The sequence below is a fragment of the Phaenicophaeus curvirostris genome, chromosome 2 (genome assembly GCF_032191515.1).
Source record: "Phaenicophaeus curvirostris isolate KB17595 chromosome 2, BPBGC_Pcur_1.0, whole genome shotgun sequence".
Taxonomy (NCBI): Eukaryota; Metazoa; Chordata; class Aves; order Cuculiformes; family Cuculidae; genus Phaenicophaeus; species Phaenicophaeus curvirostris.
This window is the reverse complement of record NC_091393.1, coordinates 73,128,519-73,144,043: the sequence shown is the minus strand read 5'-3', so window position 1 is coordinate 73,144,043 and position 15,525 is coordinate 73,128,519. Positions and strand designations below refer to the sequence as shown.

Here is a 15,525-nt window from a genome sequence, read left to right as displayed (position 1 = left end):
AAAAGGGAAATCTTGGAGAGAAGCAAAAAATTAGTCCATGCGAGGACCACAGCCCAAACATCTTCTCCTCTGGGGACATCAGCTGCTCTACAAAGCATGAGAAGAGGACGTAGCAGGTGAGGACAGTGAAAGGTTGAAGTCCTTTCTCCAGTGTTCCAGTACCACACACGATACCTCTGAATGCAGCCTGATGTATTCTTTTTCTTTTCAGTGTTCCTTAGTGACACACCTAGATTTTGCTTTACTCACCATGAAGGCCACAGTCATTACCACCTTCTTTGGTAAGTATAGTTGATGCACGGCAATTAGTAGCTTGTGGGTTTGTCCTCTTCTGGGTTGGATCACCAGTGGCTGCTAGCTTCCTCTCTTCTGTTTAGACTTCATGGCTGATGATACAATTAGCGGTGGATGGGGTAAGCCTTGGCATAGCTTTTCAGAAATGGGCTACCCAAACTTCTTGATTTTGGCATAGAAACAATATTAACTACTTGCAGAGATCTCTAAGTACGTGACCACCTGCATGCAATCCCTATCAGATGACACAATTGGGCCTGAAAATGTCTATAAAGATTCCTTCACAAAAAACTAGCTGTTTCTTACTTGGGAGTGTCTCTTCCCAATTTTTATCTGTTCTTGCTCTTTCTATGAACAAGAAGGTGCCAAAGGAAAAAGGTTATAAATATGTCTTATTTTCTTTCCCTTGGCAGTCAGACAAGATCTGGCTTTTTTGGGAACATGTAGAGACTCCAGAATCTGCAATTCATCTTACATGAACAGTCTGGTTGATTAAGAATGGTTTCTTAATGTACTTTAATTACATGTGTTCCTTTGATGGAGATTCACCCACCACATAGACTAATGGTGCTGTATGACTTTGATTGTGATATTCCCAGGCAATATGCCCTCTATCTGGGGCTATGAAGTCTGGCAGGTTATCCATTCTTTAGTCAAATTCATAGTTAGCTCTGTAGGTGTTCTGCCTTTGCTAAGAGACCAAATCACTTTCTCCACATTAAATTATGCCCGAAGATTTCATGCGGTTGGAACTTTGCATGTTTTTTTCCACTGGTTCTCTCCTTTTTTTTTTTTTTTCTAACTACACTTTTGCCTTGGTTAAACAACTACACCAGCAACAGAAGGCCCCAATACTGCAACTATACACTCTCACTTCAGACACTGTGAGACTGTTTTTTTTTCTTTTGAGCAAGTTCTTGTAGTTATTAGGTCTGCAAACATTCTGTGACCAATCCGAGGGGTGGGGGGGAAAGCATAAAAGAAAGAAAGAAATAAGACTGCGGTTGCATATTCTGGTAAGATTAACTTAATAATAATGAGAGGATCATGCAACACATCGCAGAGAGTTTCAATTTCCTCTAAAGGCTCAGAGAAGGGAAAACTGAATAGGAAGGTCAAGATACTTGTAATGAAGTTATTAATTACTATAATATAGTGCTTATGAACTAAAACAAAGAATGAAGAGGTGTTATACGTAATGCACTTAGCAAGTAAAACAAACAAGGTAAGCTACATGCATATATTGCCATGTATGTTTTAACATAACAGTGTATGTCTCTTGTACCATTTCACTTTTCAAATCATAATTCTTCTTACTGAAGAAAATCAGTGCCCTTTCTAGGAAAGAATACTGAGACATGCCACGCTAGAACTTCATGAGGTCCCTAATGATGCCAAGTATCCCGTGTCCCCTACCACCAGTGAGTGAAATGCCACAGCACACGATTACAGGATAATCTCTTTGAGGGATATTAGAAGGATTTTTCTCCCTCTAATTTTCCAGTTGCTTTCTGCACAGAGTATGTTGGTTCACTGACATACCTGTTACACACCGGTTGCACGAGTTACAAAGAGTGTCCACTGCTTGTGGAAATAATGGAGCCTTTCGCGGTTTTCATGACCACAGGAACTCAGTGGCATCTTTTGATAGCACGTTCCACTGATGAATGTGTGACCTGAACCTGTCTTTAATCCCCTTCAGAAAACCACCCCCACAGTAGATGACATCTTGACTGCAAAATTATCCATGAGTAGAAACCTAGCTGTCACTCAGAGTATTCCCCTTCTATTTTTTCAGTCTGTTGATTCAAATTTGGGAACTCTCATGCACTGGAGCTTGTGCTGACAGATGTTGATAATCCCTTTTTTCCTGATACTATGGGGTTTTTTGTTTGTTTGTTTTAGGTGTGTTTCTTATGTGCACATACGCAGCTAAGGAAGCCACAAGGAAGATGAAAAAGGCTAAGCTATGTAAGTGGTCCTAGTGGTATTCTTGGCTGCTTTACAGCAAGCATCTCTAATGCTTAAAAAAGTGCAAAGTGGGTTTATATTCTAGTAGCTCTTCACAGTTGGTTGAAGAGTCAATGGGAGCATATGTTAACAGATTTTTTTTGATTGAAATCAAATCACTAAGTAAAGTGTGTGTTACTGAATGTGTGTAAAGGGGAAATTGTGTACTTCACTACTAAAATCTGCCTTCATAGGTCATTGGATACCCCACAAGGATCGAAACAAACTCTAAGATTTTCAGAGAGAGAGACATAAACATGTGAAAAGGACCTGCTGTAACACAAAGCATATGTAGCTGATTAGCATGAGACAAGTGGTGCATGTCCTATGCACTAGGATGCATAACGTTCAGCTATACTGCTGTAAGACCATTTCTGTTCAAGGATTATTTTGCTCATTTAGTTGACAAAAAAACCTGCTGCGAGGTTGTGAACTCACACTTAAACCTCTTGTTCAAAGTAAATTGTACACAGCAAAGACTTTTAAAAATTAAGGATAAGATAATGGGATGTGGCTGCAGCCTGGCGTTACAGATGGCACAGAACTACATGAGCTCAGTGGGAGGCTTGGGAAGCCTCCCTCCTTGTGTGTGCACAGTCTTTCCCCTTCTCCCCCCTTCCCATATGTTAACCACGGCCTGTGTGATTATATATCTTTCTCTCTGCAGCAAGGATTCTTAATGGGTATTTCCTTCAAAGAAGCAAACCTTGAAGGTCAGATATACCTCCAGGCTCAGCCACATCCCTCAGGATAGGGGGTTTTATATGTAATATTGTAGATGCAGAATACGTAGACATGTCTTGTATCCCAAAACCGAAGGCATCCTTGTCACTCGGTTACTTATTGTGTCATGACAAGATCACTCAGCTATAAAAACTTTCAGTCTGACTTTACCAAGATTTTGCACTCACAGATGTACCCCAGATTGATTGCGATGTCAAGGCGGGGAAAATAATCAATCCAGAATTCATTGCAAAATGCCCTCCTGGATGTCAAGATGTAAAACACCGGGTTTATGGCACAGACATTTACGCTTCTTTTTCCAGTGTATGCAACGCTGCAATTCACAGGTGAGTGAGTTTAAATGAGCAGGGCACTCAGACAAAATTGTCATTTCAGTGTAGGGAGCTCTTGGCTTTTCAGATCCTTTAGAACTCCCACAGGTGAATGCAGATTGCTGTTCTAGAAGAACAGCAGAGAAGGACTATGTGTGATGCTATGGATCCAATCTTATGAAGTGCTGTCAATCCTGTATTCCTGTTGAAATTAGTCATGTTTGAAGACATTTCTCAACTTTAGGAGAAGTGTCTTGAGATCTGCAGATCTCTCGTTCGTGCACAGCAAATCACTATTGTACTACTATTACTCAAGTGGAAGATAGGGATGGAGCTGCTGCTACTAATAAATCTTCAGAGAAAAATAGGCATATCACCAGTGATGAATACATATAACTCTCATACTTCTGGGATTGTTTCTTGTTCTCCAGATTTGAATTTAATTGTCCTTGACTTCAGAGACTGAGTAATACGCTTTTTCTGCTACAGAAAATGACAAGAAAATATATAATACAAATTTTATAGCACAATTTTTCTAAGTTTTATTCATCATTCAAAAAATGTGCATAAAATTTTAATGGAGAATAACTTCAAAAGCAAAATAAAAGGTAACTTTAGGCAGGATGCAGAGGACGCTGAAAATACAGTAAGAACTTGTAAAGCCCAATTGACAACTTGACATCATTCAGAGTTATTTGAACTATTGCAGTGCTTCCAGTCCTGTGAAATAGCTGGGATCTTGAGTGAAGTTGGGTAGTTGAGGTTTTGGGGCTTTGCACCTTACCTCTGCAGTGTGCAGTGCACAGGCTGACTTGCCTGTGTGTATGGGGCTGCCACCTCCTGGCTGCAGCTCTGTCTTCTCAGCCCCTTGCTGGGGAGATGACTGCAAGGTGACAGGACTTCAAGCAATAAATTCTTCCTTCAGATACTAATGCACGGTCGAAACTGTGTGTTTCTGCAGGCAGAACTTGTCCGAAAGGGAAGTTATAAAATACTGATAGTGACTGCAATTTCTCCCATAGTCCAAATGCTGGCTGCCTGTACGGTTGCAGTAAGGGTTTCTGTTTTCCTTGCTTGCCAGCCGGGTTTGGCTCTTAGCTTATACGTTGCATTTCTTTAGACAGTAAGTTTCCTTTCCTTACAGTTAATTTACTAGCAGCTTCTTTTAATCATCAGAGACAGCTACAGTGCTAACATACTTTTCACCATCGTTTGCTGCCCGTTTCTTGTTCTCCAGCACAGTGAATCCTGGCAGACCTACCTTCCTTCTGCAGTTGCAGTCTCTTCCTGATTTGCCTACATTCATAATGACGCCACAGCAGGTTGCATACACTGAAAGATTTCTGCTTGTCTTGAGATACATGTTACATCATACGTCAAACACCACTTAATGTGCACAGCAAGTAGACCCAGCCAGGTTTTCTATAGCTTCCAGAAATATTGTCTTCAGTTTACTCCATGCTGTGATCCAAACCAGGCTTGATTTTTTTTGCAGATAACACATACTGGAACTCAAAGAAACCCCATTAGTTTTACAAAAGAAGACGTCAAACAAGTGGGAGGTTTGCCTCGTATTTGTATTTCTGTCACATGGTTGGCCCAAAAACTCCTCTGAGTACCTCTCCTTGTATCTTCAGTCATTCAATCAAGCTTGCAGGAATTTTAACGAAGGCAGTAGCTTGTTCTTGTGTACAACTAGGTCAACCTTAAACACAGGACCAGTAGATCAGTGGGGAGAGCAAATAGATCCTGACAGCACTTTGTAACAAACAGCTCTTCTCTATGTGGAAGAAGAACAATCATTTCTTAGCAGCAGACATAGCAGTAGCTCCACTATTGGCCCTGGTTTAAAGCTAAAAGTGAATGCTTCACACCTCTTGCATTATTGAAAAATTTCTGTGTTTTGGGAGGAATTTCCACCTTCAGATACCTTGTTTTCATCTTGCAGCGGTGTAATCAACAACACAGGTGGGAAGATCCTTGTCCAAAAAGTTGCCGGTCACTCTGGTTACCGTGGAAGCTTCTCCAACGGGGTCCGGTCGCTGTCACTTCCACGCTGGAGGGAGTCCTTCCTCGTGTCAGGTACCATGGGGGAGTGTCAAAGCCATCTGTACCCCCCAGCTGCAACTCACTGCCTGACAAACCAGGCAGCAAAAGGCATAAGGGGAAGCAGCCTTCTCATTTGAAAGAGCTGTTTGGTCACGACAGGTCCATCCCTCCTAGCTTTAGGATGAATAAAAATGCACTTAAGACAATTTTTATTCTGGGCTTCCTATATAGCCCACAAAGAGACATACACCCTGCTAGCGGTATGCTCAGCTCATCCCAGTGTGGGTCTCAGCCCACTGTGGGAGGTGACAGGCTGTCTGGATTGACTCTCTGAGAGCATCTTAACTCCTCTTACTGATTCACAACATCCAAGCCTCAGTACTGACAGGGGGGTCTTCCTGTTGCACTCTCCATCCTGGCAAGTAGTGCTGCTAAGGGTGTTAAAGGGCCTTTTGGCCATTTAAAGCAGCCTCAGCCTGCACCTGAATTCACGTCTTCTGAAGGCACTTTGGACTTCTGGCAACCAATCTCAACCCACATATAGCCATAATGTATTTATGCAAACCCTACATTAAGCAATTCTGTTGGTGCATCCCAACTACGTTATGCATTCTCCTCACCTCTGTTAGCCAAATAGTTCTGATACCTACTTAGTGCAGAGAAATCCATCTTAATTTAATGCTCGTTCCTTTTTTCTCACCATTATATATACAGCACCTCACTTGTGTTTACTGGCAAAATTCACAAGTTTTTTATTTTGTAAATCAGATCCCATTTGTAGAAGCTTGAGATTATCTTAAACCTACTTGTGCTTATTCTACCTGTTTGAAAGAAGGGTCTAATTTACATTGCTTTACACACAATTTCTAAGTCTAGCTTCTTGCTACATCCTTACAGTGGATTAGTTCTTGCTGGTTAGAAGTTTAGGATAGGTACGACCAATTGATGTTAGTTAACTACATCATTTCTGGAAAAATCAACACCTCAAGCAACTGAACAGCCACTAAAAATAAAGAAATGTTCTTTTCATGTGAAAATTTGTGGACAGTAAAGGAGGTCTCGGAAATTGACCAAAAGAAACTGTCATCTGGAGTTTGCTTTAATATATTTGGATGCACTTTTTACAGCATTTTGCCATGGATACACCACATTATGAGAAGGATTTATTTTGGATGAGTACAAATTTCCTGGAATAGCTGAATTGCTACTTGTACTGTCGCTGATTTTTTCCCCAACAAACAGCACATTGTAATTCTGGTACATAAATGGGCAATAAGATTTTTTTACCTCAGGAGCTGCTCAGCTGTTATCCCATAAAACTGTAGGAATTTTTGATTTATAGTAACAAATCTTTATTCTTAAGTAATGAGACGCTATAAAAGAAGGTACAAGAGAAAGTTACAAGCACATGTAAGAAGGCATGGTGAGAAATCTAATTGTGGGTGCCCCATCCCTGGAGGTGTTCAAGGTCAGGTTGGATGGGGACTTGGGCACCCTGATCTAGTGGTAGGTGTCCCTGCTCATGGCAGGGGGGTTGGAACTAGATGATATTTAAGGTCCCTTCCAACCCAAACTAGTCTATGATTCTTTGATTCTATGAAGAAATTTGTCCCTCGTGTACTTGATTTTATGCATGCTGAGCGCTCTCACTGATGTCAGTTTATAAACTAGCTCAAGCATAAATCTAACATAATATATCATATCATTTTATACAAATTATATATCATTTTATATACAAATAGGAAGAAAACTTTCACTATGACTACTGAAAATGTGGGAATTTTAGAGAGACATTTAGAAGACTAAAAATCCAGGAAGCTTGTGTTATTTATCTCGACAGCCTGAGGCTGAATGCAGATAGATCTCACTCTCAAAAAGAGATGAGTTGGGTTTTTTTTTACAATTATGGGTCATAAAAGGACAGAGCTGCATAAATCATTCCCCAATATAAATACAAAGTCAAGTCAACGAAGGCATCAATTTAAGGACAATTTTAGGGCTTGAATAGAATCCCCCATTCTGCAGCTGAATTACCTTTCAGCAGACTAGGTTTGTATGTGCTACGGAACCCTGGGTATGTGCCACGGCACCCTGGATATGTGCCAACAGTTTATTCCTAGTTAGGATATTGCCACCAGGAGTTTGTGATGTTTAAATTGTGAATGAGCATCCACACAAAACAACACAGAAGAGGAATCCTCTGGGGATCCAGGCAATGAAGTGGAGTGATTTAGGGGCAAGGGGGTTGAGTTCTGTTTTCTGGGATTAAAGCAGCCAACACAGTAGGAGGTATGCAAATACACTGGTATTCCCTTTCAAGCACTGAAATGCCTTGGCCCTCAATTGAATGACTTCATTCAGTTTAGTGGGAGTTTTGCAGCTAGTGGGTTAAGAAAATAGAGTTCTAAACCTCTGAGTCTGCTAGTCGCGAATAAGCATGAGAGGGTGAACAGCTACTACCCCATAGCTGGTACTTCAACAACCAGAAGTTGAGGCTTTCAGCCCACATGTAAACCCATATTTAAAGTATGTTAAGAAAACTGCAACAGAGATGCAACTTTTTCCTGATAGTGGAAAAGACATATTATGGTATCTCCAGAGAGCAGGAGGCCTCAGATCTACCTCTCAATCACACGTGGAACACAAGTTGCTGTTGATCAAAAATCACGGAATCTGGGAGCAGCCAGCCTCCCCAAACCAGCTTGTTTATTTGCATAGCAGTGGGCTTCGGGTTTGCATTAAAAATCAGATTAGCACAGAAAGACTTTAAAATAAGATGAGATTATTACACTATTGGTACACCCAGGTACCAGCCACTCATACCTGGCAGCTCTGCCTCTGTTGGGGATAAAGAAAGCCATTTAGAAAGCATCTGCAATCCTGTAACTTTTCTGTCTTCCTATCAAATTTGCAGAAAGTTCCCTAGTCCTGCTTGGCTCCTGATCACAGTTTTACCTTGGGGAAAAACAGAAGTAAAGAACCTCTTTCCAGCTTGTCCTTGAATGCTAATTTGCCAGATCTGGTCTTTGGCAGATCTGCATGACCTCAGTGGATCTGCTCTCAGTTTATACCACTGTAAATAAAAAAAAATGAATAGTTCTTGACATCATTGCCTCATTAGTAACTCAAACTAACTAGGGTTCTTCATCTAGGGTTATTTAATGACATCTGAAATTTCAGAGAGGAGTGAAACAAAGGAGTTAGAGACATGAAAAGGGAGAAAGACAATGCTTCTCCAATTCCATGGCCACCCCTGCAGATAGAAGACCAGTTTCCCTCACATATACCATACTTTGTGCGCCATCACAGGCCAAAAAAAAAGCCAGAGAGAGCCACAGATCTCCTACAACCACCAGCTCATAGAAGCCAGAGTAGTTTTCCCCATACTGGGATCCTCTGCAACACTTTTCTTTCAGTGACATAAACATGCCTTGTGAACGTAAAAACTGCCCCAGAAGATGGAATTTTATGGCCATATGTACCAATAGAGATGGCATCTGCTGTGACACTAAAAAGATTTGTGGTTTACAGCTTAACTAGAAAATGTACCTCATTGTTTTAAGATAGGACCCTCATTTTAGACCTAAATATAGGTACTGTATGTTCCCACACACAAACACAGCCTTCTCTCACTGTTATTACTGCAAAAGACTATTGCCAGAAATGGTATGTTACAAGAGAGAGGTCAGAGAAGAGCAATATGTGCATGACGGAATCAATCCCACATCAAACATGCTTTCTAAGTCAACTGCACAGTCAGGCACTGGAAAAGGCTGCCTAGGGAAGCTGTGGGTTTAAGTACGGGTTATACAGATGTCCTTCAGGAATGGTCCTCCTACACTCAACACTATTTGAAAGCAAAAGAATGAACCAACTTACCTCTTCAAATCCTTCTCATGGTTGTGTTTTCATGCTTTCTAACTTTTGTTTTTCATAATTGGTATTTTTAGTGGCATGATTTTGAGATTCTGCCATCAGATGAAAGAAATCTTCAAGAAAATTAGTTGAGGAGTAAAGAAGGGCCTGATTCTGAATGTGTATGTTAAATGGGAGTTTTGTGCATAGTACTGCACCTGGGTTGGGGCAATCCAAAGCACAAATACAGGCTGAGTGGAAAGTGGATTGAGAGTAGTCCTGAAGAGAAAGACTTGGTAGAGCTGGTGGATAAGAATCTCAACATGAGCCCGCAATGTGTGTTTGCAGTCCAGAAAGCCAACCATACTGTGGGCTGCAACCAAAGAAGCATTACCAACAGGTTGAGGGAAGTGACTCCCTCTACTCCACTCTCATGAGATCTCATCTGAAGTACTGCATTCAGTTCTGGAGTCCTCAGTACAGGAAGGACATGGATCTGTTAGAGTGAGTCCAGAGGAGGGCCACAAAAATGATCAGAACTCTTGAAAACCTCCCACAGGAAGATAGGCTGAGAGGGCTAGGGTTGTTCAGCCTAGAGAAGAGAAGGCTTCAGGGACACCCTATAGCAGCCTTACAGTACTTAAAAGAGGCTTACAAGAAAGCTGGGGGGGACTCTTTATAAGGGAGTGCAGGGAAAGGATGAAGGGTAATGGTTTTAAGATGAAAGAGGGGAGATTTAGATTACATATTAGGAAGAAATCCTTCACAATGAGGGGGTGAGGCACTAGAACAGGTTTCCCAGACAAGTTGTGGATGCCCCATCCCTGGAGGTGTTCAAGGCCAGGCTGGATGGGGCATTGAGCAGCCTGATCTAGTGGGAGGTGTCCCCACCCATGGCAGGGGATGTGGGACTAGACGGTCTTTAAGGTCCCTTCTAACCAAATCATTCTATGATGCTATGATTCTGTGAAAATATAAAATATTTTGTGATACTGTCTAATGATTTTTTTGTAGAGGGCAAGCCAAGAAAAGGCGTAACGTATCCATCAACTCTTGAATATTCTTCTTCAAAAAGCACAGCTGTCAAATCAGGCAAGTAATTACAATTAACTTTCCCTACACCCATTCACAAATAGCCGTTGCAGTTTCTCAGTTGTGTAGTGCAAAGATATAATTATTCGGAGTCAAAAGTTAATGCATACCTTAGCATCTCATCTAAACCCCTCATGGTATTTTTTTTTATGTTAAGCATATTTAAATTATCCTAGACAATTTCTTTTGTTTTGGTCATAACATGTTTCACAGACTTATCTTCCCAAGTATTTTCCCCCTTGCTTTAAATCTGTTAGTGAGTATGATGTTGTATTGATTACATGAAAGCATTTGAGGCTTCACATGTTGACTTTCCCCTAATGTTATTCATGTTATCTTTTGGGATATTCAGTGAGGAGAGTATAATAATAAATAATAATAGTGACACAGACGGCAATGCACTGCAACTTTAGCTACGGATCATATGACAAGGAACTACTTTTTATAACCATTTTAGTCAGAATCCTATTCTGTCAGACTCAACTCTGTTTAAATAATTCAGTTATTTTCAGAGTTCTTTGATCAAGTCTCACACCAGGAGGTAGTTGATATTCAAGTGTACGTGAAGTGCCTCCATCACTGAAACGAAGCTTGTTTGTGTCCCTTTTAAAACAGTGTAATGTTCAGACTCTTCCTTTGGAGTATAAAAAAACCCAGAATTAATGACTACTACTACATACTTCCCTAATATGGCTCTTTTGCTGTTTGTTGAGCCTGGGTCTTCCTGATTTTATCCACTGTGATCTGCAGTATAACAAAATGTGCTTCTTCTCCTCCATGAATTCACTTGCCAGTCAATGGCTGCATCCATCCAAGGCCACACAGTTACCTGGAGTCCTGCTCTCCTCCTGTACATTATTATTGTATGGTCCATGGAAGCAAAGTACAGAACTCTTTCCTCATACTTAGGCTTTTACTTGCAAAATGGGAAATTTAAGTCTGAAAGCTGTAGTTGTTCACATTGAATATGCATCACTGCCTTTAGTTTGCAGTACCTTTGCAATTACAATCAAAGGTACAGATTTGTATATATCTTGACTGGATATGCAGAAATTACTGACCCAAATATTAGACACTGCTAGAAGGGAGGCAATACCTTAGAAATCTTGGTTTTTTCCTAAGAAACTTTTACTAAAACCACATCTCAACATTCCCAAATGTACCCGCTCTTGAAGTATTAGCTCAAACATCTCACACCAGACCAGGAATAATCAAAGCAACGTTTTCTTCTACCAGTGCTAAAATCCACATTACATGAAATTCAGTATAGAAATAGGATCTTCATCAAGTCGTGCAACCAAAATATCCAGAGCCTGTAACTGCAGCAAACCAAAGATGCAAATGGCTTCCTGCACTTTGTTCTTGAATGAAACAGTGTGAACAAATATGTTAGGATCCTAGCAACAAAGACTTTGCATTCAAGCAGAGAAAACCCAGGGTGATCAAAGCAGCAAGAAACTGTTGTATCAATCTCATAGCTTGAGGACATTACTGTATTACTTTGCCCAGTCCTGTCCCACAGATAGCAAAAAGATCTGATGGTCACACCTATCTTCCCCAAGCTCTGCTTGGCCTCAGCACTCCTCTTTAGCCCTGCCAACTCAGCCCAACCGTTTCAGCTGTACTGTGCAAAAAACTCCTTGTCCTTAAGACAAACACCTCTGTAATATGGTGCTGAGGCCATATTGTGATAGAGGATTTCCTACTTCTTTCTTAATTGTTAAAAAGCTACCTTTTTATTCTGATTTCAATTACAGAGACCTCAATGCACACTTCAGTACTTAAAACCATTATCTGTAGAAGGTAAAGGCAGCACTTTGAGGATTATACTCACTTGCTGCCAGATTAGCAAAAAATCCTGATTCACACCTGATCAGAGACACAATTTTTGTTTGCATCCTAGAGGTGGTGGAGATTCCTAGTGCCCATCATTTTTTTAAATACTGCTAGTGGCTACAGTGCTTCCCAAATGGTGGGCATAGCAAGAAAAAACCTTCCCAAAAAAAGGTAACTATTCACAGCTGGTAAAAACAATCTAAAGATATTGCTTTTAAAAACAGTATAAATTTTTAGGAAACCATTAACCCTAGAGTAATTGCTCAAATAGGTCAATGCTGCCAAAATAGCTAAAGAAGATAAATTAAGAGCAAACTCCTCCAGTATTCAGTCAGACATAAAAGCAGAGTCTGATTCTTTTGTAGGGTAGCAGTAAATGAGCCATAATACAGGTTCTAAGTACCTTGACAACTTTGGGTCTTAGAAGGAAAAAAAAAAAAAAAGAAGAACAAAAAAATCCCCCATTCCTTGTAAGCCAGTAGCATTCAAGATTTGGCCCCATAATGATCTGATGACATCAGGCAAGAAAGAACTACATATGAACGTGAATTAGTGACTGAAATATTGCATGCTATCTGGTATTCCCCAAACACCCCATACACACTGTGGCCCTGATTCTCAGGACACGTTGCTACTCAGAGGAAAAATCAACATTATAATGCATTAATCTTACAAGTATTAGTTTAGCAGTGGTAAAACCCTATATTTATTTCTCACTTAAGAAATTCTATCAACATTGGCAGGAGTTTCTGAGCAGACAAAATGCCTAAGTTTGGCATCAAAAATATGGGGTGTCTACTTTCTAGAAACATCCAGCCATCACTTTTTCTCACTTGGTGAGAAAGGTCCAATTAGACTGGTTTATCTATCTAATGCGAGGTGATAGGATGCTTTCCTTTCAGGACTGATAAACTCTAAAGAGGAGACTTAAAATTGTTTTCTTCCAGAGCTGCATTTGCTAATGTGCTTTATTTTTCTTCAGAGCCTAAAAAGCCAGAACAAGACCTAAAAGCTATGAAAAGTGCAGATACCATTAACACGTCAGAAAAAGCATCAGAACAAGGTATGTGTTGGGGATCTCGGTGCTCTTTTGCAGTATCCATCCCAGTCTAAACTGTCTGTAGATGTTTATAGGAAGCAGGTTGACACTGGTATCACATGCAGCTTTACCTCCTCCATCCAACTTCCTCTCTGCAGCCTCTTTCACATCAAACCAGCCCCATTATGTGACTGCCTGCAATGGGTATTGAAGTGTATGTGCCAGTTCAGAGAAGACAGGAAACTCTCAGTTTAATTTCTGCCTGTGTTTTGGGTGAGTTCAGGCGTCATGAACTTCAGAAGCCTGTGTTCTGGTGCTCAGCAATTTTCTATGCAGGGCATGTGCCCTACAAACCCTTTGAAGATGCTGTGAGGGAGATGGGCATTCTGCCCGCAGGAACACAGGGGACAGCTAGCCCTAAAGAGCCACCAGAAAGCTTCACCAGAAACCCAGCCAACAGGCACCAAAGCAACATGTATTGCTCTTACTACGCTGCTTCCTTAGGTTTGCTGCTAATGCTGTTAGCTCCCAGCTTACTTGCTCCTTGAAGTCTGGGATATAAAGCCAGCTGGTACCCATGCTCCCCACCCCTGCAGCACCAGATTATAGTCAAAGAATCACCATGCCCTCTGTCTTCTTTCTTTTAGTGCAGTAGTGTGGAGTAGGGCACCATTCAGCCTAAAGAGAGCCATTCATACTGATTTTTTCAGCTGAGTTGTTTTGTTTTCCTTCTGAGCTCTCTTTCAGCATTATCCCATTAAAACTGTCTAAGATGTGAGTTTTTCACTGGCTAGCATTAGATGGTAATTAATCCACCAGACAGTTTCACGATGATGCTTTCCAAAAGGAGAACATCCAGCAATAATATACAAGCTTGTGCTGTGCAGCAATGAATAGACTGAACATTATTCCCTTTCAGCATACACAGTCTGCTAGGCCACCTCCAGGGACACAGGCAGGGAAAAGAGGATCAAGAATGACGTGAACATGGGATATGTTTTAGAGCAGCTTTTTGTAGATAGATGGAGAAGATAATGGCGAAGGTTCTTTTTCAAGACAATGATTGAAAGAACTGCAAGCATGTTAATGATTTTGCATAAGGATATTTAGGATGCAATTTTTGTATCTAGAATGGTCTCTGTTCTCACAACAGATGATACATTTTAAAAGTAGTAGCAGCTGTGAGATGAGTCACAGTTAGATTAAGCCTGCACCTCCCATGCAGTGCTCTCTCCCGTTCCCCTCAACCAAAGCTCTATCCTCCCTGCTCTAACTCTGACCTGCTGCCCCAAACACCTTTACCTAAAAGTTGTCTTTCTGCCAAAAGCATTTCAGTGCTGTGGTGAGCAATACATATTTTATTCCAATCTGTGACACAAAACAGACATCTTTTATTTCCAGATGTTGGCTGATTTCCATTTATTTGGACTTTCTAACTGCTTAGGTACACTGAGGAAAGATGATAGCAAAGTCAAAGCTGACACTGTGGCTGACTGGTTGAACCATCTCATAGGTCTAAGGCATCTGTAAGGTTGATAGGTGCTCCTGGTAAGGCAGGAAAGTGTAGGGGAAGCACTAAAGCTACAATAGGCTGTTGCCAGCACCCTCGGCAGGGTAGTCTAATACTGTATCACGCAGGCACCTGTATTATGCATCAACACAGAGACAAAGGCACTAATGGTTCCACAGGTGAGGATGCCTGTAGACATCCTGAGGAGAACACCAATGTCCTATTTGCTTTAAACAGTGAGTGCTATTAACAGTGCTTCCATGAATGCCACATATCCAGCTGCAGTGATTGTGTTAATGTCCCTACAGGGAGTGCAGTCCGCAAAGAGTATCAGATATCTCCGGTGCCAACACCAGCTACACAAATGGCCACCACAACCCCAACCCCGACAACCACGACAACAGATCCTTCCACCACAATGCCAAAGCCAACCACAACACCTGTAACAACCAGAACCACAGCAGTTGCAGCTGCAGCCAAGACTCGGCCTGGACTGCATAGGGTCAGAGATATAGGTCAGTCACATGGATGCTTGCTTTGCTTTCTCCCTGATGTCTGCAGATTTCCTGAAAGTTAGGGAACAAGACAAGCAGCTGAATATACCATGATTTAGTGGATCATGAATTCAGTAATTCAGTGCAGAAATATTAGGAGTGGATAAAAATTAATTCCAGCAGATGGGCCAGAGTTAGAGTTGTGCCTGAGAGATACATACAAAATTAGTGTGTCTCACAAATAAACAAACATGTAAATTGTCTGAGACGGGAGTTCATCTGCAGTAATAT

General features: G+C 41.1%; 1 protein-coding gene across 3 annotated transcripts in view; it reads left to right on the top strand.

Annotated features, from left to right (window-relative positions):
• The first annotated feature begins 235 nt into the window (after positions 1 to 235).
• VIT (vitrin) overlaps positions 236 to 15,525 on the top strand; it is a 44,006-nt gene continuing 28,716 nt past the window's right edge. For 2 of the 3 annotated variants that reach the window (XM_069852480.1, XM_069852478.1), the window contains exons 1-7: positions 236 to 281; positions 2,200 to 2,265; positions 3,203 to 3,374; positions 5,308 to 5,441; positions 10,278 to 10,355; positions 13,174 to 13,254; positions 15,049 to 15,255. In XM_069852480.1, the coding sequence (XP_069708581.1) occupies positions 251 to 281; positions 2,200 to 2,265; positions 3,203 to 3,374; positions 5,308 to 5,441; positions 10,278 to 10,355; positions 13,174 to 13,254; positions 15,049 to 15,255 (769 nt within the window). In that variant the 5' untranslated portion in view covers positions 236 to 250. The remainder of the gene's footprint in view (positions 282 to 2,199; positions 2,266 to 3,202; positions 3,375 to 5,307; positions 5,442 to 10,277; positions 10,356 to 13,173; positions 13,255 to 15,048; positions 15,256 to 15,525) is intronic. The other variant, XM_069852479.1, reaches the window with a different exon arrangement.